This window comes from Oncorhynchus mykiss, chromosome 9 (genome assembly GCF_013265735.2).
Source record: "Oncorhynchus mykiss isolate Arlee chromosome 9, USDA_OmykA_1.1, whole genome shotgun sequence".
NCBI classification, from domain to species: domain Eukaryota; kingdom Metazoa; phylum Chordata; class Actinopteri; order Salmoniformes; family Salmonidae; genus Oncorhynchus; species Oncorhynchus mykiss.
The window spans coordinates 77023394-77046086 of NC_048573.1; the positions used below are offsets into that span (position 1 = coordinate 77023394).

General features: G+C 45.4%; 1 protein-coding gene across 7 annotated transcripts in view; it reads left to right on the forward strand.

Moving 5' to 3' along the window:
• The window catches only part of plxnb3 (plexin B3), a 308336-nt gene that overhangs the window by 123525 nt on the left and 162118 nt on the right, over positions 1–22693 (forward strand). For all 7 annotated transcript variants that reach the window (XR_005053403.1, XR_005053402.1, XR_005053404.1 and 4 more), the window contains exons 3-4: positions 5939–6853; positions 22446–22625. Coding sequence is in view for 2 of the 7 variants with exons in the window: in XM_036989101.1 (XP_036844996.1) it covers positions 5939–6853; positions 22446–22625 (1095 nt within the window). In the remaining 5 variants the exon portion in view is untranslated. The remainder of the gene's footprint in view (positions 1–5938; positions 6854–22445; positions 22626–22693) is intronic.

Below are 22693 nucleotides of genomic sequence, written 5' to 3' on the forward strand. Positions count from 1 at the left end.
AGGCTAACTCAGGGCTAACCTGCTGCAGGGCAGGCTAACTCAGGGCTAACCTGCTGCAGGGCAGGCTAACTCAGGGCTAACCTGCTGCAGGGCAGGCTAACTCAGGGCTAACCTGCTGCAGGGCAGGCTAACTCAGGGCTAACCTGCTGCAGGGCAGGCTAACTCAGCAGGGCAGGCTAACTCAGGGCTAACCTGCTGCAGGGCAGGCTAACTCAGGGCTAACCTGCTGCAGGGCAGGCTAACTCAGGGCTAACCTGCTGCAGGGCAGGCTAACTCAGGGCTAACCTGCTGCAGGGCAGGCTAACTCAGGGCTAACCTGCTGCAGGGCAGGCTTACTCAGGGCTAACCTGCTGCAGGGCAGGCTAACTCAGGGCTAACCTTCTCCAGGGCAGGCTAACTCAGGGCTAACCTTCTCCAGGGCAGGCTAACTCAGGGCTAACTCCACTATCCTGCATTCAGAACTAACCTTCTCCAGGGCAGGCTAACTCAGGGCTAACTCCACTTACCCTTAACGAAATGACTGAACCACGAGTTGAGGACCAATGAAATCCCATTCCCTCTATCTCGCAAAGACATCCGTAACCAGGTTGCCATCCGTAACCAGGTTGTCATCCGTAACCAGGTTGCCATCCGTAACCAGGTTGCCCTCCGTACCAGGTCCGTAACCAGGTTGCCCTCCGTAACCAGGTTGCCATCCGTAACCAGGTTGTCATCCGTAACCAGGTTGCCCTCCGTACCAGGTCCGTAACCAGGTTGCCCTCCGTAACCAGGTTGCCATCCGTAACCAGGTTGTCATCCGTAACCAGGTTGTCATCCGTAACCAGGTTGTCATCCGTAACCAGGTTGCCCTCCGTAACCAGGTCCGTAACCAGGTTGCCATCCGTAACCAGGTTGCCCTCCGTGACCAGGTTGTCATCCGTAACCAGGTTGTCATCCGTAACCAGGTTGCCATCCGTAACCAGGTTGCCATCCGTAACCAGGTTGCCATCCATAACCAGGTCCGTAACCAGGTTGACATCCGTAACCAGGTTGTCATCCGTAACCAGGTTGCCCTCCGTAACCAGGTTGCCCTCCGTAACCAGGTTGCCCTCCGTAACCAGGTTGCCCTCCGTAACCAGGTTGTCATCCGTAACCAGGTTGCCCTCCGTAACCAGGTCCGTAACCAGGTTGCCATCCGTAACCCATGTTGTCATCCGTAACCAGGTTGTCATCCGTAACCAGGTTGTCATCCGTAACCAGGTTGCCCTCCGTAACCAGGTCCGTAACCAGGTTGCCATCCGTAACCCAGGTTGTCATCCGTAACCCAGGTTGTCATCCGTAACCAGGTTGCCCTCCGTAACCAGGTCCTGCCATCCGTAACCAGGTTGCCCTCCGTACCAGGTCCGTAACCAGGTTGCCCTCCGTAACCAGGTTGTCATCCGTAACCAGGTCCTGCCAACCGTAACCAGGTTGCCCTCCGTACCAGGTCCGTAACCAGGTTGTCATCCGTAACCAGGTTGTCATCCGTAACCAGGTTGTCATCCGTAACCAGGTTGCCCTCCGTAACCAGGTTGCCCTCCGTAACCAGGTCCGTAACAGGTTGCCCTCCGTAACCAGGTTGCCCTCCGTAACCAGGTTGTCATCCGTAACCAGGTTGTCATCTGTAACCAGGTTGTCATCCGTAACCAGGTTGTCATCCGTAACCAGGTTGCCCTCCGTAACCAGGTCCGTAACCAGGTTGCCATCCGTAACCAGGTTGTCATCCGTAACCAGGTTGCCCTCCGTAACCAGGTTGCCCTCCGTAACCAGGTTGTCATCCGTAACCAGGTTGTCATCCGTAACCAGGTTGCCATCCGTAACCAGGTTGCCCTCCGTAACCAGGTCCGTAACCCAGGTTGCCATCCGTAACCCAGGTTGTCATCCGTAACCCAGGTTGTCATCCGTAACCAGGTTGTCATCCGTAACCAGGTTGCCCTCCGTAACCAGGTTGCCCTCCGTAACCAGGTTGCCCTCCGTAACCAGGTTGCCCTCCGTAACCAGGTTGTTCTCCGTAACCAGGTTGTCATCCGTAACCAGGTTGTCATCCGTAACCAGGTTGCCATCCGTAACCAGGTTGCCCTCCGTAACCAGGTCCGTAACCAGGTTGCCATCCGTAACCCAGGTTGTCATCCGTAACCAGGTTGTCATCCGTAACCAGGTTGCCCTCCGTAACCAGGTCCGTAACCAGGTTGCCATCCGTAACCAGGTTGCCCTCCGTAACCAGGTTGTCATCCATAACCAGGTTGTCATCTGTAACCAGGTTGTCATCCGTAACCAGGTTGTCATCCGTAACCAGGTTGCCATCCGTAACCAGGTCCGTAACCAGGTTGCCCTCCGTAACCAGGTCCGTAACCAGGTTGCCCTCCGTAACCAGGTCCGTAACCAGGTTGCCATCCGGCCTTTTTATGCGAGTAAAGCACGTCGGATAAAACATTTAATTGGCAGGCATGCTGAAAACAGAACATTCTTCTAGAAACCTTTCATATGTCGACAGAACAAAACACGCCAGACAAGGTGGTATCTTTTTGTGTCGGTAAAATGAATTAATGTGAGAAATATCAGTGGAAAAGCTTCAGGTGACCATCGTCGTGGGGTCCTCCCACTACGACTCGTTGGGAAAGCTTGCAGTTTATTCAACTACACATTAAAGAAATGAGGATGAACTTCCCAGGGTGGTGAAAGTGCACAGTGATGCTCCTTTCCAATACACATCGAGGGTTTTATTCTGCTGATGATCAACGCTTGACTGCCGTTTGACAAATAAAAATGATCCATAGTAGGTTATAGGTGTCCTCTAGCCAACAGCACCTCATCATGACAGTACCAGTGGGCTATAGGTGCCCTCTAGCCAACAGCACCTCATCATGACAGTACCAGTGGGCTATAGGTGCCCTCTAGCCAACAGCACCTCATCATGTAGTAGGTTATAGGTGTCCTCCAGCCAACAGCACCTCATTATGTAGTAGGTTATAGGTGTCCTCCAGCCAACAGCACCTCATCATGTAGTAGGTTATAGGTGTCCTCCAGCCAACAGCACCTCATCATGTAGTAGGTTATAGGTGTCCTCTAGCCAACAGCACCTCATCATGTAGTAGGTTATAGGTGTCCCCCAGCCAACAGCACCTCATCATGTAGTAGGTTATAGGTGTCCTCCAGCCAACATCACCTCATCCTGACAGCACCAGTGGGCTATAGGTGTCCCCCAGCCAACAGCATCTCATCATGTAGTAGGTTATAGGTGCCCTCTAGCCAACAGCACCTCATCATGTAGTAGGTTATAGGTGTCCTCCAGCCAACAGCACCTCATCATGACAGTACCAGTGGGCTATAGGTGTCCTCCAGCCAACAGCACCTCATCATGACAGTACCTCCTCATCATGACAGTACCAGTGGGCTATAGGTGCCCTCTAGCCAACAGCATCTCATCATGTAGTAGGTTATAGGTGCCCTCTAGCCAACAGCACCTCATCATGACAGTACTAGTGGGCTATAGGTGCCCTCTAGCCAACAGCACCTCATCATGACAGTACCAGTGGGCTATAGGTGCCCTCTAGCCAACAGCACCTCATCATGTAGTAGGTTATAGGTGTCATCCCGCCAACAGCACCTCATCATGTAGTAGGTTATAGGTGTCCTCTAGCCAACAGCACCTCATCATGTAGTAGGTTATAGGTGTCCTCTAGCCAACAGCACCTCCTCATGTAGTAGGTTATAGGTGTCCTCCAGCCAACAGCACCTCATCATGTAGTAGGTTATAGGTGTCCTCTAGCCAACAGCACCTCATCATGTAGTAGGTTATAGGTGCCCTCTAGCCAACAGCACCTCATCATGTAGTAGGTTATAGGTGTCCTCCAGCCAACAGCACCTCATCCTGACAGCACCAGTGGGCTATAGGTGTCCCCCAGCCAACAGCATCTCATCATGTAGTAGGTTATAGGTGCCCTCTAGCCAACAGCACCTCATCATGTAGTAGGTTATAGGTGTCCTCCAGCCAACAGCACCTCATCATGACAGTACCAGTGGGCTATAGGTGTCCTCCAGCCAACAGCACCTCATCATGACAGTACCAGTGGGCTATAGGTGTCCTCCAGCCAACAGCACCTCATCATGACAGTACCAGTGGGCTATAGGTGTCCTCCAGCCAACAGCACCTCATCATGACAGTACCAGTGGGCTATAGGTGTCCTCCAGCCAACAGCACCTCATCATGACAGTACCAGTGGGCAAACTCGCTATATAAACATGTTTTGTTAGAGAACCTTCATTAGAGTGTAAAACCCATTTCACTTGGAGTGTTTTATTCGGTACCTGAGAATTTAACCGCAGAAGTTATCTTTGTTTGCACAACGTCATCACACATTCTTTTATCCGCAACAAGTCAATTTGATGGAAGCATCTCTGGTGGGAAAATGCGCATATTGTTTTTAAAATTTTTAGATTTTAAAATATTCGCAGGGAAATCTGTCGCCAATTGGATGGAAACCTAGATAGTGTCAAATTAAACGAGTAAAACCAGATGTGGCACTGACTCGTCCGTGGATTGATGTTTGAGTTCAGCAGTTACAAGCCTGCTAGAGTTAGCAGCAGGCGGACAAGCAGTATCCACCGTCGTAGTATAGATGAAGCCTGAGCTGGAATGTGAAGTTAACTAAAGCTGGTTAGCTTTAGAAAACCCTGAGTAGATCTAGCTTCCTTCGTAGTATATCCTTCACGAGTCCCCCATTCAAGTCAATGATTCCTCTGTTCTATGCATTCTAGCTCTATGCATTTAATCCTATCCAATAGGCAAAATCCAGATAACTTTTGAAACACTGGGCCCTGGCTGTCTGGTACCTGGTTATATGGGCCCTGGCTGTCTGGGCCCTGGCTGTCTGGGACCTGGTTATCTGGGCCCTGGTTATATGGGCCCTGGCTGTCTGGGCCCTGGCTGTCTGGGACCTGGTTATCTGGGCCCTGGCTGTCTGGGCCCTGGCACTCTGGGCCCTGGCTGTCTGGGCCCTGGCTGTCTGGGCCCTGGCTGTCTGGGCCCTGGCTGTCTGGGCCCTGGCTGTCTTGTCCCTGGTTCTCTGGGCCCTGGCTCTCTGGGCCCTGGCTCTCTGGGCCCTGGCTGTCTGGGCCCTGGTTCTCTGGGCCCTGGCTGTCTGGGCCCTGGCTGTCTGGGCCCTGGTTCTCTGGGCCCTGGCTGTCTGGGCCCTGGTTCTCTGGGCCCTGGCTGTCTGGGCCCTGGCTCTCTGGGCCCTGGCTCTCTGGGCCCTGGCTCTCTGGGCCCTTGCTCTCTGGGCCCTGGCTGTCTGGGCCCTGGCTCTCTGGGCCCTGGCTCTCTAGGCCCTGGCTCTCTAGGCCCTGGCTCTCTAGGCCCTGGCTGTCTGGGCCCTGGCTGTCTGGGACCTGGTTCTCTATGTACTGGCTTACCAGACACAGATTAAGACTAAATGGACTAAAAAGCACTTTCAATGTAGATTATCCATTGAGCTTACGTTTCAGTCTAGTGCTGCGTTTAGCCTGTGTCTGGGAAACCAGCCCTATATGTTTTTGTTGTCTGTGTTTGTGTATGACTTTCTGTTGACCGGTTCTGTGAACGCAAACAAAAGGCTTGGTCCTAAAATGGCCCCCTATTGCCTTTACAATGGACCCTTTGGGCCCTGATCAACAGTAGTTCTGTAGAGGGAATAGGGTGCCATTAAAACACATTTTATTTCATACATTTGAGTCACTTAGCAGACGCTCTTATCCAGAGCCACTTACTGGAGCAATTACGGTTTAAATGCTTTGCTCAAGGGCACAACAACAATATTTTTCACCTTGTTGGAGCTGGGATTTGAACCAGAGACCTTTCGGGTTACTGGCCCAAAGCACTAACCGCTAGGCTGTCGGCCGCCCTAACAGCCATTACTCTGTGTTATCTCTCATCTTGTCCTAGGTGCTGTCCTCCAGTCAGACTGGCCCCAAACTAGACAGTCCTGAATGCCTGCCCCCCATAGTCCCCAAGGACTGCCCCACCGCCCGGGTCACCCCCAACACCAATAAGATCCTGCTCCTGGAGGAAGGCGTGGACGCGGTGGGGTCAGAGGTCGGGGCAAGGAGCCTGATCGTATGCGGGACATTGTTCCAAGGTATCTGTGACAAGAGGAGTCTGGGTAATGTGTCCGAGGTGCTCTATCAGACGTCCAACCCAGTGGACACGCAGTACGTTGCCGCCAACGACCCCCGCGTCTCCACCGTGGGCGTGATCTTGAACCAGAAGGGGGTGGGGCTGATGCTAGTGGGGCGTGGCTACACTAGTAAAGGCCCCAGCGACATCCCACCAATCACAACGCGCCGTCTATCCCCCAGTTCCTCCCCCTCCCGCCAGGCCTTCTCTCAAGACGAAGAACTAGGGAAGCTGGTTGTCGGGAGCTACTCCGAGTACAACAACAACTTCATATCAGCGTTTAACCACAGCGACCACGTCTACTTCCTGTTCTCGCGGAGGGATATGTGGCACAGGAAGGAGTACCGGACCTACGTTTCTCGTCTCTGCGCCGGGGACCGGAGCTTCTACTCCTACGTGGAGGTTCCGTTGGAATGTTCCGGCGGTTACAATCTCGCCCAGGGGGCTTCCCCCGCCGAACACCAGGGGCGGCCGGCGCTGTTCGTTGCCATGGCGGCGGGGCAGGCGTCGACGCCCACGGCGACGGGTCGCTCGGCGCTCTGTGTTTATGGGATGTCAGAGCTGGACGCGTCGCTGCAGAGGGCCCAGGAGCTGTGTTATACAGAGGGAGGAAAAGGAAGGACGGGACATGAGGAGGCATACATAGAGTATGAGGTGTCGTCCAAGTGTCTACGCCTGCCCAAGGTAACTAGACACACACACACACACACACACACACACACACACACACACACACACACACACACACACACACACACACAGCAGCTCAGTGTGTAGGCCTAGGCTAATGTGTAGGTCAAGTGTCTATGCCTGCCCAAGGTAACTAGAGACACACACACACACACACACACAGGGTTGACCACTCTTATCCGCAGCAGGCCAGTGTGTATGCTAATCCCCCTGATTGTACCAATAGAAGTATTGATTGGAATAGATGTGTTACTATGCTTGGCTGGAACAAAAGCCTGCAGTCATCCCTGACCTAAAGACAGGATACATCTGCTACTACTGAACCTTATGGTTCAGCGGTATAGTAGCGGTATATCAGCGGTATAGTAGGGGTATATCAGCGGTATATCAGCGGTATAGTAGTGGTATAGTAGGGGTATATCAGCGGTATATCAGTGGTATATCAGCGGTATAGTAGTGGTATAGTAGGGGTATATCAGCGGTATAGTAGTGGTATATCAGCGGTATAGTAGTGGTATAGTAGGGGTATATCAGCGGTATAGTAGTGGTATATCAGCGGTATATCAGCGGTATAGTAGCGGTATAGTAGCGGTATAGTAGCGGTATATCAGCGGTATATCAGCGGTATATCAGCGGTATATCAGTGGTATATCAGCGGTATAGTAGTGGTATAGTAGCGGTATATCAGCGGTATATCAGTGGTATATCAGTGGTATATCAGCGGTATATCAGCGGTATAGTAGTGGTATAGTAGTGGTATATCAGCGGAATAGTAGTGGTATATCAGCGGAATAGTAGCGGTATATCAGTGGTATATCAGCGGTATATCAGTGGTATAGTAGTGGTATATCAGCGGTATATCAGTGGTATAGTAGTGGTATATCAGCGGAATAGTAGCGGTATATCAGTGGTATATCAGCGGTATAGTAGTGGTATAGTAGCGGTATATCAGCGGTATATCAGCGGTATATCAGTGGTATATCAGCGGTATAGTAGTGGTATATCAGCGGAATAGTAGTGGTATATCAGCGGTATATCAGCGGAATAGTAGTGGTATATCAGCGGAATAGTAGAGGTATATCAGCGGTATAGTAGCGGTATAGTAGTGGTATATCAGTGGTATATCAGCGGTATATCAGCGGTATAGTAGTGGTATAGTAGTGGTATATCAGCGGAATAGTAGAGGTATATCAGTGGTATATCAGCGGAATAGTAGAGGTATATCAGTGGTATATCAGCGGTATATCAGCGGTATAGTAGTGGTATAGTAGTGGTATATCAGCGGAATAGTAGCGGTATATCAGTGGTATATCAGCGGTATAGTAGAGGTATATCAGCGGTATAGTAGAGGTATATCAGCGGTATAGTAGCGGTATAGTAGTGGTATATCAGTGGTATATCAGCGGTATATCAGCGGTATAGTAGTGGTATAGTAGTGGTATATCAGCGGAATAGTAGCGGTATATCAGTGGTATATCAGCGGAATAGTAGAGGTATATCAGTGGTATATCAGCGGTATAGTAGAGGTATATCAGTGGTATATCAGCGGTATATCAGCGGTATAGTAGTGGTATAGTAGTGGTATATCAGCGGAATAGTAGCGGTATATCAGTGGTATATCAGCGGAATAGTAGAGGTATATCAGTGGTATATCAGCGGAATAGTAGAGGTATATCAGTGGTATATCAGCGGTATATCAGCGGTATAGTAGTGGTATAGTAGTGGTATATCAGCGGAATAGTAGCGGTATATCAGTGATATATCAGTGGAATAGTAGAGGTATATCAGCGGTATAGTAGTGGTATATCAGCGGTATATCAGCGGTATAGTAGCGGTATATCAGCGGTATATCAGCGGTATATCAGTGGTATATCAGCGGTATATCAGCGGTATAGTAGTGGTATATCAGTGGTATATCAGCGGAATAGTAGAGGTATATCAGTGGTATATCAGCGGTATATCAGCGGTATAGTAGTGGTATAGTAGTGGTATAGTAGTGGTATAGTAGGGGTATATCAGCGGTATAGTAGTGGTATAGTAGTGGTATATCAGCGGAATAGTAGTGGTATAGTAGTGGTATAGTAGTGGTATAGTAGGGGTATATCAGCGGTATAGTAGTGGTATATCAGCGGTATAGTAGTGGTATAGTAGGGGTATATCAGCGGTATAGTAGTGGTATATCAGCGGTATAGTAGTGGTATATCAGCGGTATAGTAGTGGTATATCAGCGGTATAGTAGTGGTATATCAGCGGTATATCAGCGGTATATCAGTGGTATATCAGCGGTATATCAGCGGTTTATCAGCGGTATATCAGCGGAATATCAGCGGTATAGTAGCGGTATATCAGCGGTATATCAGCGGTTTATCAGCGGTATATCAGCGGAATATCAGCGGTATAGTAGCGGTATATCAGCGGTATAGTAGCGGTATATCAGCGGAATAGTAGAGGTATATCAGCGGAATAGTAGAGGTATATCAGCGGTATATCAGCGGTATATCAGCGGAATAGTAGAGGTATATCAGTGGTATATCAGCGGTATATCAGCGGTATATCAGCGGTATAGTAGCGGTATATCAGCGGTATATCAGCGGAATAGTAGAGGTATATCAGCGGTATATCAGCGGTATATCAGCGGTATAGTAGCGGTATATCAGCGGAATAGTAGAGGTATATCAGCGGTATATCAGCGGTATATCAGCGGAATAGTAGAGGTATATCAGTGGTATAGTAGCGGTATATCAGCGGTATATCAGCGGTATATCAGCGGTATAGTAGCGGTATATCAGCGGTATATCAGCGGTATATCAGCGGTATAGTAGCGGTATATCAGCGGTATAGTAGAGGTATATCAGTGGTATATCAGCGGTATATCAGCGGTATATCAGCGGTATAGTAGTGGTATATCAGCGGTATATCAGCGGTATAGTAGTGGTATATCAGCGGTATATCAGCGGTATATCAGCGGTATAGTAGCGGTATATCAGCGGTATATCAGCGGTATATCAGCGGTATAGTAGCGGTATATCAGCGGTATAGTAGAGGTATATCAGTGGTATATCAGCGGTATATCAGCGGTATATCAGCGGTATAGTAGTGGTATATCAGCGGTATATCAGCGGTATAGTAGTGGTATATCAGCGGTATATCAGCGGTATATCAGCGGTATAGTAGTGGTATATCAGCGGTATATCAGCGGTATATCAGCGGTATATCAGCGGTATAGTAGTGGTATATCAGCGGTATATCAGCGGTATAGTAGTGGTATATCAGCGGTATATCAGCGGTATATCAGCGGTATAGTAGTGGTATATCAGCGGTATATCAGCGGTATATCAGCGGTATATCAGCGGTATAGTAGTGGTATATCAGCGGTATATCAGCGGTATAGTAGTGGTATATCAGCGGTATATCAGCGGTATAGTAGTGGTATATCAGCGGTATATCAGCGGTATAGTAGAGGTATATCAGCGGTATAGTAGTGGTATATCAGCGGTATATCAGCGGTATAGTAGAGGTATATCAGCGGTATATCAGCGGTATAGTAGTGGTATATCAGCGGTATATCAGCGGTATAGTAGTGGTATATCAGTGGTATATCAGCGGAATAGTAGTGGTATATCAGCGGTATATCAGCGGTATATCAGCGGTATAGTAGTGGTATATCAGCGGTATATCAGCGGTATAGTAGTGGTATATCAGCGGTATATCAGCGGTATATCAGCGGTATATCAGCGGTATATCAGCGGTATATCAGCGGTATAGTAGTGGTATATCAGCGGTATATCAGCGGTATAGTAGTGGTATATCAGCGGTATATCAGCGGTATAGTAGTGGTATATCAGCGGTATATCAGCGGTATAGTAGAGGTATATCAGCGGTATAGTAGTGGTATATCAGCGGTATATCAGCGGTATAGTAGAGGTATATCAGCGGTATATCAGCGGTATAGTAGTGGTATATCAGCGGTATATCAGCGGTATAGTAGAGGTATATCAGAGGTATATCAGCGGTATAGTAGTGGTATATCAGCGGTATATCAGCGGTATATCAGCGGAATAGTAGCGGTATAGTAGTGGTATATCAGCGGTATAGTAGTGGTATATCAGCGGTATAGTAGCGGTATATCAGCGGTATAGTAGAGGTATATCAGCGGTATATCAGCGGTATAGTAGTGGTATATCAGCGGTATATCAGCGGTATAGTAGTGGTATATCAGCGGTATATCAGCGGTATATCAGCGGTATATCAGCGGTATATCAGCGGTATATCAGCGGTATAGTAGTGGTATATCAGCGGTATATCAGCGGTATAGTAGTGGTATATCAGCGGTATATCAGCGGTATAGTAGTGGTATATCAGCGGTATATCAGCGGTATAGTAGAGGTATATCAGCGGTATAGTAGTGGTATATCAGCGGTATATCAGCGGTATAGTAGAGGTATATCAGCGGTATATCAGCGGTATAGTAGTGGTATATCAGCGGTATATCAGCGGTATATCAGCGGAATAGTAGCGGTATATCAGCGGTATAGTAGCGGTATATCAGCGGTATATCAGCGGTATAGTAGTGGTATAGTAGCGGTATATCAGCGGAATAGTAGCGGTATATCAGCGGTATATCAGCGGTATATCAGCGGTATAGTAGTGGTATATCAGCGGTATAGTAGCGGTATATCAGCGGTATAGTAGTGGTATATCAGCGGTATAGTAGCGGTATAGTAGCGGTATATCAGCGGAATAGTAGCGGTATATCAGCGGTATATCAGCGGTATATCAGCGGTATAGTAGTGGTATATCAGCGGTATAGTAGTGGTATATCAGCGGTATATCAGCGGTATAGTAGCGGTATATCAGTGGTATAGTAGTGGTATATCAGCGGTATAGTAGCGGTATATCAGCGGAATAGTAGTGGTATATCAGCGGTATAGTAGAGGTATATCAGCGGTATATCAGCGGTATAGTAGAGGTATATCAGCGGTATATCAGCGGAATAGTAGCGGTATATCAGCGGAATAGTAGCGGTATATCAGTGGTATAGTAGCGGTATAGTAGAGGTATATCAGCGGTATATCAGCGGTATAGTAGAGGTATATCAGCGGTATATCAGCGGTATAGTAGTGGTATATCAGCGGTATATCAGCGGAATAGTAGCGGTATATCAGCGGAATAGTAGCGGTATATCAGCGGTATAGTAGTGGTATATCAGCGGTATATCAGCGGAATAGTAGCGGTATATCAGCGGTATAGTAGCAGTATATCAGCGGTATAGTAGTGGTATATCAGCGGTATATCAGCGGTATAGTAGCGGTATATCAGTGGTATAGTAGTGGTATATCAGCGGTATAGTAGCGGTATATCAGCGGTATAGTAGTGGTATATCAGTGGTATAGTAGCGGTATATCAGTGGTATAGTAGTGGTATATCAGCGGTATAGTAGCGGTATATCAGTGGTATAGTAGAGGTATATCAGTGGTATAGTAGTGGTATATCAGTGGTATAGTAGCGGTATATCAGTGGTATAGTAGTGGTATATCAGCGGTATAGTAGCGGTATATCAGCGGTATAGTAGCGGTATATCAGCGGTATATCAGCGGAATAGTAGCGGTATATCAGCGGAATAGTAGCGGTATATCAGTGGTATATCAGCGGTATATCAGCGGAATAGTAGCGGTATATCAGCGGAATAGTAGTGGTATATCAGCGGTATAGTAGTGGTATAGTAGCGGTATAGTAGTGGTATATCAGCGGTATAGTAGTGGTATATCAGCGGTATATCAGCGGTATAGTAGCGGTATATCAGCGGTATATCAGCGGTATAGTAGTGGTATATCAGCGGTATATCAGCGGTATAGTAGTGGTATATCAGCGGTATATCAGCGGTATAGTAGAGGTATATCAGCGGTATATCAGCGGTATATCAGCGGTATAGTAGTGGTATATCAGCGGTATATCAGCGGTATAGTAGAGGTATATCAGCGGTATATCAGCGGTATATCAGCGGTATAGTAGTGGTATATCAGCGGTATATCAGCGGTATAGTAGTGGTATATCAGCGGTATATCAGTGGTATATCAGCGGAATAGTAGCGGTATATCAGTGGTATATCAGCGGTATAGTAGTGGTATATCAGCGGTATATCAGTGGTATATCAGCGGAATAGTAGCGGTATATCAGCGGTATATCAGCGGTATAGTAGTGGTATATCAGCGGTATATCAGCGGTATAGTAGAGGTATATCAGCGGTATAGTAGTGGTATATCAGCGGTATATCAGCGGTATAGTAGAGGTATATCAGCGGTATATCAGCGGTATAGTAGTGGTATATCAGCGGTATATCAGCGGTATAGTAGCGGTATATCAGCGGTATATCAGCGGTATAGTAGCGGTATATCAGCGGTATATCAGCGGTATAGTAGTGGTATATCAGCGGTATATCAGTGGTATATCAGCGGAATAGTAGCGGTATATCAGCGGTATATCAGCGGTATAGTAGCGGTATATCAGCGGTATATCAGCGGTATAGTAGTGGTATATCAGCGGTATATCAGCGGTATAGTAGAGGTATATCAGCGGTATATCAGCGGTATAGTAGTGGTATATCAGCGGTATATCAGCGGTATAGTAGAGGTATATCAGCGGTATATCAGCGGTATAGTAGTGGTATATCAGCGGTATATCAGCGGTATAGTAGTGGTATATCAGCGGTATATCAGCGGTATATCAGCGGTATAGTAGCGGTATATCAGCGGTATATCAGCGGTATAGTAGTGGTATATCAGCGGTATATCAGCGGTATAGTAGAGGTATATCAGCGGTATATCAGCGGTATAGTAGTGGTATATCAGCGGTATATCAGCGGTATAGTAGAGGTATATCAGCGGTATATCAGCGGTATATCAGCGGTATAGTAGTGGTATATCAGCGGTATATCAGCGGTATAGTAGTGGTATATCAGCGGTATATCAGCGGTATAGTAGAGGTATATCAGCGGTATATCAGCGGTATAACAGCAGTATATCAGCGGTATATCAGCGGTAATAGTCTAAGTGGATAGAGGAGACTAGGTAGGTTTAAAACCTATTACTGGTGATCAGAGAGGATGATGGGACCTTTACCTAGGTACCTAATGAGTGGCCTCTGAGATGCTTAACTCAGATTAGGGTTAGCTAGCTGTGCCACTGGTGAAAGGATTTCTGGTCTGTCTCTGCCTGTGTCCGTCTCTGTCGGTCTCTCTTTCCGTCTCTGTCTGTCTGTCTGTCTGTCTGTCTGTCTGTCTGTCTGTCTGTCTGTCTTTCTCTGTCTCTCTTTCTTTGTCTCTGTCTGTCTCTGTCTGTCTGTGTCTGTCTGTCTCTGTGTCTGTCTTTCTCTGTCTGTCTCTGTCTTTGTGTCGGTCTCTATGTCTGTCTGTCGGCCTCTGTCTCTCTGTCCGTCAGTCTCTCTGTCTCTTTGTGAGTGACAGCTGCCTCTGTGCTGGTGCAGATTAAGTCCAGCTGCTCTCACTGCCTCTAATCCTGAGTGCTTTCAGAATAGACACACACACACACACACACACACACACACACACACACACACACACACACACACACACACACAAACAGAAACGCAGTGACCTCTCAGACCTCCCCCCTCACTATATTGGGGTCAACAGCACCATGTTTCTATAAAGCAGACTAATATTGATATATTAGATCCATAAACAGTGTTGTATATCCTGGTCCAGTGTAACACAGTGTTGTATATCCTGTCCAGTGTAACTATAGCTGTCAGGGTGATGAACAGTGTTGTATATCCTGTCCAGTGTAACTATAGCTGTCAGGGTGATGAACAGTGTTGTATATCCTGGTCCAGTGTAACACAGTGTTGTATATCCTGTCCAGTGTAACACAGTGTTGTATATCCTGTCCAGTGTAACTATAGCTGTCAGGGTGATGAACAGTGTTGTATATCCTGCCCAGTGTAACACAGTGTTGTATATCCTGTCCAGTGTAACACAGTGTTGTATATCCTGCCCAGTGTAACTATAGCTGTCAGGGTGATGAACAGTGTTGTATATCCTGCCCAGTGTAACTATAGCTGTCAGGGTGATGAACAGTGTTGTATATCCTGGTCCAGTGTAACTATAGCTGTCAGGGTGATGAACAGTGTTGTATATCCTGTCCAGTGTAACACAGTGTTGTATATCCTGTCCAGTGTAACTATAGCTGTCAGGGTGATGAACAGTGTTGTATATCCTGGCCCAGTGTAACTATAGCTGTCAGGGTGATGAACAGTGTTGTATATCCTGTCCAGTGTAACTATAGCTGTCAGGGTGATGAACAGTGTTGTATATCCTGTCCAGTGTAACTATAGTTGTCAGTGTGATGATTACAGAATGAATCGGATAATTTCGGGTTCGATGCGATACTATACAGGAACCGGTTTGATTACAGAATGAATCGGTGCATTTCGGGTTCGATGCGATACTATACAGGAACCGGTTTGATTACAGAATGAATCGGTGCATTTCGGGTTCGATGCGATACTATACAGGAACCGGTTTGATTACAGAATGAATCGGTGCATTTCGGGTTCGATGCGATACTATGCTCTGACATTTGTTGCATAAACAAATTAATTGTCCGTTCTAAATCTGCTGCTGATGGAGCTCATGACGCTGTGGGCGGCTCTGAGCTGACCGTGTGTGTGTGTGTGTGTGTGTGTGTGTGTGAGTGTCTGGTGTGGTGTGTGTGTGTGTGTGTGTGTGTGTGTGTGTGTGTGTGTGTGTGTGTGTGTGTGTGTGTGTGTGTGTGACATACAATGCCTTCAGAAAGTATTCACACCCCGTTATTGTTACAGCCTGAATTTAAAATGGATTAAATTGAGATGTGTCAATGGCCTACATACAATACCCCATAATGTCAAAGTGGAATGATGTTTTTGGGGATTTTTACTCATAAAAAATGAAAAGCTTATGTCTTCAGGCAGTTAGTATTCAACACCTTTGTTATGACAAACATAAGATCAGGAGGAAACATTTGCTTTAGTCACATAATAAGTTGCATGGACTCACTCTGTGTGCAACAACAGTGTTTAATATGATTTTTGAATGACTCCCTCATCTCTGTACCCCCACACATACAATTATCTGTAAGGTCTCTCAGTCGAGCACTGCATTTCAAACACAGATTCAACCACAACGACCAGGGAGGTTTTCAAATGCCCCTCAAAGGGCAGCTATTGATAGATGGGTAAAAATATAAACAGCAGACATTGAATATCCCTTTGAGCATGGTGAAGTTATTTATTACACTTTGGATGATGGTATCAATACACCCCAGTCACTACAAATATACAGGCGTCCTTCCTAACTCAGTTGCCGGAGAGGAAGGAAACTGCTCAGTTTATTGGTTGTGATAGGAGAAAACTGAGGATGGATCAACAACATTGTAGTTACTCCACAATACCAACCTACATGACCGAGTGAAAAGAAGGAAGCCTGTACAGAATAAAAATATTCAAAAATATTAATCCTGTTTTGCAATAAGGTACTAAAATCAAACTGCAAATATTGTTGCAAAGAAATTAAGTTCATGTCCTGAATACAAAATCGTTATGTTTGGGGCAAATGCAACACATCACTGAGTACCACTCTTCATATTTTCAAGCATGTTGGTGGCTGCATCATGTTATGGGTATGCTTGTCATCAACAAGGACTAGGGAGTTTTTGCAAAGATACAAATGAACAGAATAGAGCTAAGCACAGGAAAAATCCTAGAGGAATACCTGGTTCAGTCTGCTTTCCAAATAACTGGAGCTCACTACATCACTGGACATATAACTGGAGCTCACCACATAACTGGACATATAACTAGAGCTCACCATATAACTGGACATATAACTAGAGCTCACCATATAACTGGAGCTCACCATATAACTGGACATATAACTAGAGCTCACCATATAACTGGAGCTCACCATATAACTGCAGCTCACTATATAACTGGAGCTCACCATATAACTGGAGCTCACCATATAACTAGAGCTCACCATATAACTGGAGCTCACCATATAACTGGACATATAATTAGAGCTCACCATATAACTAGAGCTCACCATATAACTGGACATATAATTAGAGCTCACCATATAACTGGACATATAACTAGAGCTCACCATATAACTGGAGCTCACCATATAACTGGAGCTCACTATATAACTGGAGCTCACTATATAACTGGAGCTCACCATATAACTAGAGCTCACCATGTAACTGCAGCTCACTAAATAACTGGAGCTCACCATATAACTGGAGCTCACCATATAACTGGAGCTCACCATATAACTGGAGCTCACCATATAACTAGAGCTCAACATGTAACTAGAGCTCACTATATAACTGCAGCTCACTATATAACTGGAGCTCACCATATAACTGGAGCTCACCATATAACTGCAGCTCACTATATAACTGGAGCTCACCATATAACTGGAGCTCACCATATAACTGCAGCTCAATATATAACTAGAGCTCACCATATAACTGCAGCTCACCATATAACTGCAGCTCACCATATAACTGGAGCTCACCATATAACTAGAGCTCACCATATAACTAGAGCTCACCATATAACTAGAGCTCACCATATAACTAGAGCTCACCATATAACTGGAGCTCACCATATAACTGGAGCTCACCATATAACTGGAGCTCACCATATAACTGGAGCTCACCATATAACTGGAGCTCACCATATAACTAGAGCTCACCATATAACTGGAGCTCACCATATAACTGGAGCTCACCATATAACTGGAGCTCACCATATAACTAGAGCTCACCATATAACTGGAGCTCACCATATAACTGGAGCTCACCATATAACTAGAGCTCACCATATAACTGGAGCTCACCATATAACTGGACATATAACTAGAGCTCACCATATAACTAGAGCTCACCATATAACTGGAGCTCACCATATAACTAGAGCTCACCATATAACTGCAAAGATGACTGAGACAGTTTAGAACAGCAGGAAAAGTCTAAATGGGATCCCTGGGGTGTCCCAACTCTGACGTCACCCCATTGAAGTTGAAATGTAAAATGGTTAAGGTAAGGGTTAGGGTAAGAGTAGGGGATAAGGTAGGGTAGGTAAGGGTTTAGGGTAGGAGTAGGGGTTAGGGTAGGTAAGGGTTAAGGTAGGGGATATGGTTTAGGGTAGGTAAGGGTTAAGGTTAGGGTTTAGGGTAGGGGATAAAGTTTAGGGTAGGGGATAAGGTTAGGGTAGGTAAGGGTTAACATTAGGTTTATGGTAGGAGTAAGGGTTAACGTTAGGGTAGGTAAGGGTTAAGGTTTAGGATAGGGATGTCCCAAGGATCCCTGATAGCACTAACCCTTCAGGGGTGCTGCAGGAACACTCCAGACAGTAGTTAGGTTCAGGTCACAGGAACAACTGGCCCTGGTTCGGTCTAATGCCAGGAGCTGTTACATGCCATTAGGGAACCTCTTTATGTCATGATCTCACTTTGATAGTATTTATTGAAGCTCATCTGTCCCAACTGTTAGTTGTAGGTGACTGCTATATTCCTGTCTCCCCCTGCTGGCTGGTATGCAGCATTACATCACTGTCCCATCACACGGCTTGGCTAGCTGTATATTTATGTCTGTAGTCAGCTGACTATGTATTTATGGCTTTCATATTTACAACCAGAGTATGTCTGGTGTCTGGTTGAACTGGTTTCCCTTGAGTCTTCTGGGCCTATAGCTAGAGTATTTCTGGTGTCTGGTTGAACTGGTTTCCCTTGAGTCTTCTGAACCAGTTGATATGGAGATGTCATGGCCTTAGAAAAGAGTGACTTATTTGACCATGAATTATATTTCTATGTGTCTGACTGGGGGTTCAGGAGGGGTGGAGCTACTGGTTGTTCAGGAGGGGTGGAGCTACTGGGGGTTCAGGAAGGGTGGAGCTACTGGGGGTTCAGGAGGGGTGGAGCTACTGGGGGTTCAGCAGGGGTGGAGCTACTGGGGGTTCAGGAGGGGTGGAGCTACTGGGGGTTCAGGAGGGGTGGAGCTACTGGGGGTTCAGGAAGGGTGGAGCTACTGGGGGTTAACGAGGGGTGGGGCTACTGGGGGTTCAGGAGGGGTGGAGCTACGATACTGCTGCAGTACTAAAAGGGTAAAATAAGACAAGTGTAATCTAATCACGACATTCTAACGACATTCATCGTGAACAACAGGTGTGGACGAACAGTGAAATGCTTAGTTACAGGTCGTTCCCAACAATGTAGAGAGAAAGAAAATAGAGAAATAATAGAAAAGTAAAATAATAAAATAATACTATTTATTATAGTAATAATAAATATGATACCATGGTACTATACACAGAGTACCAGTACTGAGTCAATGATAACATGGCTATATACACAGAGTACCAGTACTGAGTCAATGATAACATGGCTATATACACAGAGTACCAGTACTGAGTCAATGATAACATGGTACTATACACAGAGTACCAGTACTGAGTCAATGATAACATGGCTATATACACAGAGTACCAGTACTGAGTCAATGATAACATGGTACTATACACAGAGTACCAGTACTGAGTCAATGATAACATGGATCTATACACAGAGTACCAGTACTGAGTCAATGATAACATGGTACTATACACAGAGTACCAGTACTGAGTCAATGATAACATGGCTGTATACACAGAGTACCAGTACTGAGTCAATGATAACATGGCTGTATACACAGAGTACCAGTACTGAGTCAATGATAACATGGCTGTATACACAGAGTACCAGTACTGAGTCAATGATAACATGGCTGTATACACAGAGTACCAGTACTGAGTCGATGATAACATGGCTGTATACACAGAGTACCAGTACTGAGTCAATGATAACATGGCTGTATACACAGAGTACCAGTACTGAGTCAATGATAACATGGCTATATACACAGAGTACCAGTACTGAGTCAATGATAACATGGCTATATACACAGAGTACCAGTACTGAGTCAATGATAACATGGTACTATACACAGAGTACCAGTACTGAGTCAATGATAACATGGCTGTATACACAGAGTACCAGTACTAGATGTGCAGGGGTACGAGGTTATACTGCATAACAAGTAGATAAAAAACACTGTTATACTGCATAACAAGTAGGCTAAACACTTATACTGCATAACAAGTAGGCTAAAACACTGTTATACTGCAGAACAAGTAGGCTGAAACACTGTTATACTGCGTAACAAGTAGGCTGAAACAGTGTTATACTGCATAACAAGTAGGATAAAACACTGTTATACTGCATAACAAGTAGGCTGAAACACTGTTATACTGCATAACAAGTAGGCTAAACACTTATACTGCATAACAAGTAGGTAAAAACACTGTTATACTGCAGAACAAGTAGGTAAAAAACACTGTTATACTGCGTAACAAGTAGGCTGAAACACTGTTATACTGCATAACAAGTAGATAAAAAACACTGTTATACTGCATAACAAGTAGGCTAAACACTTATACTGCATAACAAGTAGGCTAAAACACTGTTATACTGCAGAACAAGTAGGCTGAAACACTGTTATACTGCGTAACAAGTAGGCTGAAACAGTGTTATACTGCATAACAAGTAGGATAAAACACTGTTATACTGCATAACAAGTAGGCTGAAACACTGTTATACTGCATAACAAGTAGGCTAAACACTTATACTGCATAACAAGTAGGTAAAAACACTGTTATACTGCAGAACAAGTAGGTAAAAAACACTGTTATACTGCGTAACAAGTAGGCTGAAACACTGTTATACTGCATAACAAGTAGGTAAAAAACACTGTTATACTGCATAACAAGTAGGCTGAAACACTGTTATACTGCGTAACAAGTAGGATAAAACCCTGTGATACTGCAGAACAAGTAGGCTGAAACACTGTTATACTGTATAACAAGTAGGCTGAAACAGTGTTATACTGCATAGCAAGTAGGCTAAAACACTGTTGTACTGCGTAACAAGTAGGCTAAAACACTGTTATACTGCATAACAAGTAGGATAAAACACTGTTATACTGCATAACAAGTAGGATAAAACAGTGTTATACTGCATAACAAGTAGGCTGAAACAGTGTTATACTGCATAACAAGTAGGATAAAACACTGTTATACTGCATAACAAGTAGGTAAAAAACACTGTTATACTGCATAACAAGTAGGATAAAACACTGTTATACTGCATAACAAGTAGGATAAAACACTGTTATACTGCATAACAAGTAGGATAAAACACTGTTATACTGCGTAACAAGTAGGCTGAAACAGTGTTATACTGCATAACAAGTAGGTAAAACACTATTATACTGCGTAACAAGTAGGCTGAAACACTGTTATACTGCATAACAAGTAGGATAAAACACTGTTATACTGCATAACAAGTAGGTAAAAAACACTGTTATACTGCATAACAAGTAGGATAAAAACACTGTTATACTGCGTAACAAGTAGGATAAAACACTGTTATACTGCGTAACAAGTAGGATAAAACACTGTTATACTGCGTAACAAGTAGGATAAAACACTGTTATACTGCGTAACAAGTAGGATAAAACACTGTTATACTGCGTAACAAGTAGGATAAAACACTGTTATACTGCGTAACCAGTAGGCTGAAACAGTGTTATACTGCGTAACAAGTAGGTATAAAACACTGTTATACTGCATAAGAAGTAGGATAAAACACTGTTATACTGCGTAACAAGTAGGATAAAACACTGTTATACTGCGTAACAAGTAGGATAAAACACTGTTATACTGCGTAACAAGTAGGATAAAACACTGTTATACTGCGTAACAAGTAGGATAAAACACTGTTATACTGCGTAACAAGTAGGATAAAACACTGTTATACTGCATAACAAGTAGGCTGAAACAGTGTTATACTGCGTAACAAGTAGGTATAAAACACTGTTATACTGCATAACAAGTAGGATAAAACACTGTTATACTGCGTAACAAGTAGGCTGAAACAGTGTTATACTGCATAACAAGTAGGCTAAAACACTGTTATACTGCATAACAAGTAGGATAAAACACTGTTATACTGCATAACAAGTAGGCTGAAACAGTGTTATACTGCGTAACAAGTAGGCTGAAACAGTGTTATACTGCATAACAAGTAGGCTGAAACAGTGTTATACTGCATAACAAGTAGGCTGAAACAGTGTTATACTGCATAACAAGTAGGCTGAAACAGTGTTATACTGCGTAACAAGTAGGCTGAAACACTGTTATACTGAATAACAAGTAGGCTGAAACAGTGTTATACTAGCATAACAAGTAGGCTGAAACAGTGTTATACTGCGTAACAAGTAGGCTGAAACAGTGTTATACTGCGTAACAAGTAGGCTGAAACAGTGTTATACTGCATAACAAGTAGGCTGAAACAGTGTTATACTGCATAACAAGTAGGCTGAAACAGTGTTACCACACAAGAATACGAACTTATTGTAATGTTGTCTCCGGGTGGAGCGGCTTTTTCTATATTACAATCAATCAACCAATCACCTCTGACCCTTCTTTTCTCTAGGATTCGTTAAAGGAGTACCCATGTGGAGGGGAACACACCCCCAGCCCCATCGCCTCGGCGGTTCCCCTGTCAGCCACCCCCTCTCTCACCAGGGAAACCCAGCTCACCGCTGTCACCACCGCTACCGAGGCCGGCCACACCATCGCCCTGCTGGGGGACAAGAAGGGCTGGCTGCATAAGGTAGGCTATACGCACGGGAGTAAGGTAGGCTATACACACAGGCATAAGGTAGGCTATACACACGGGAG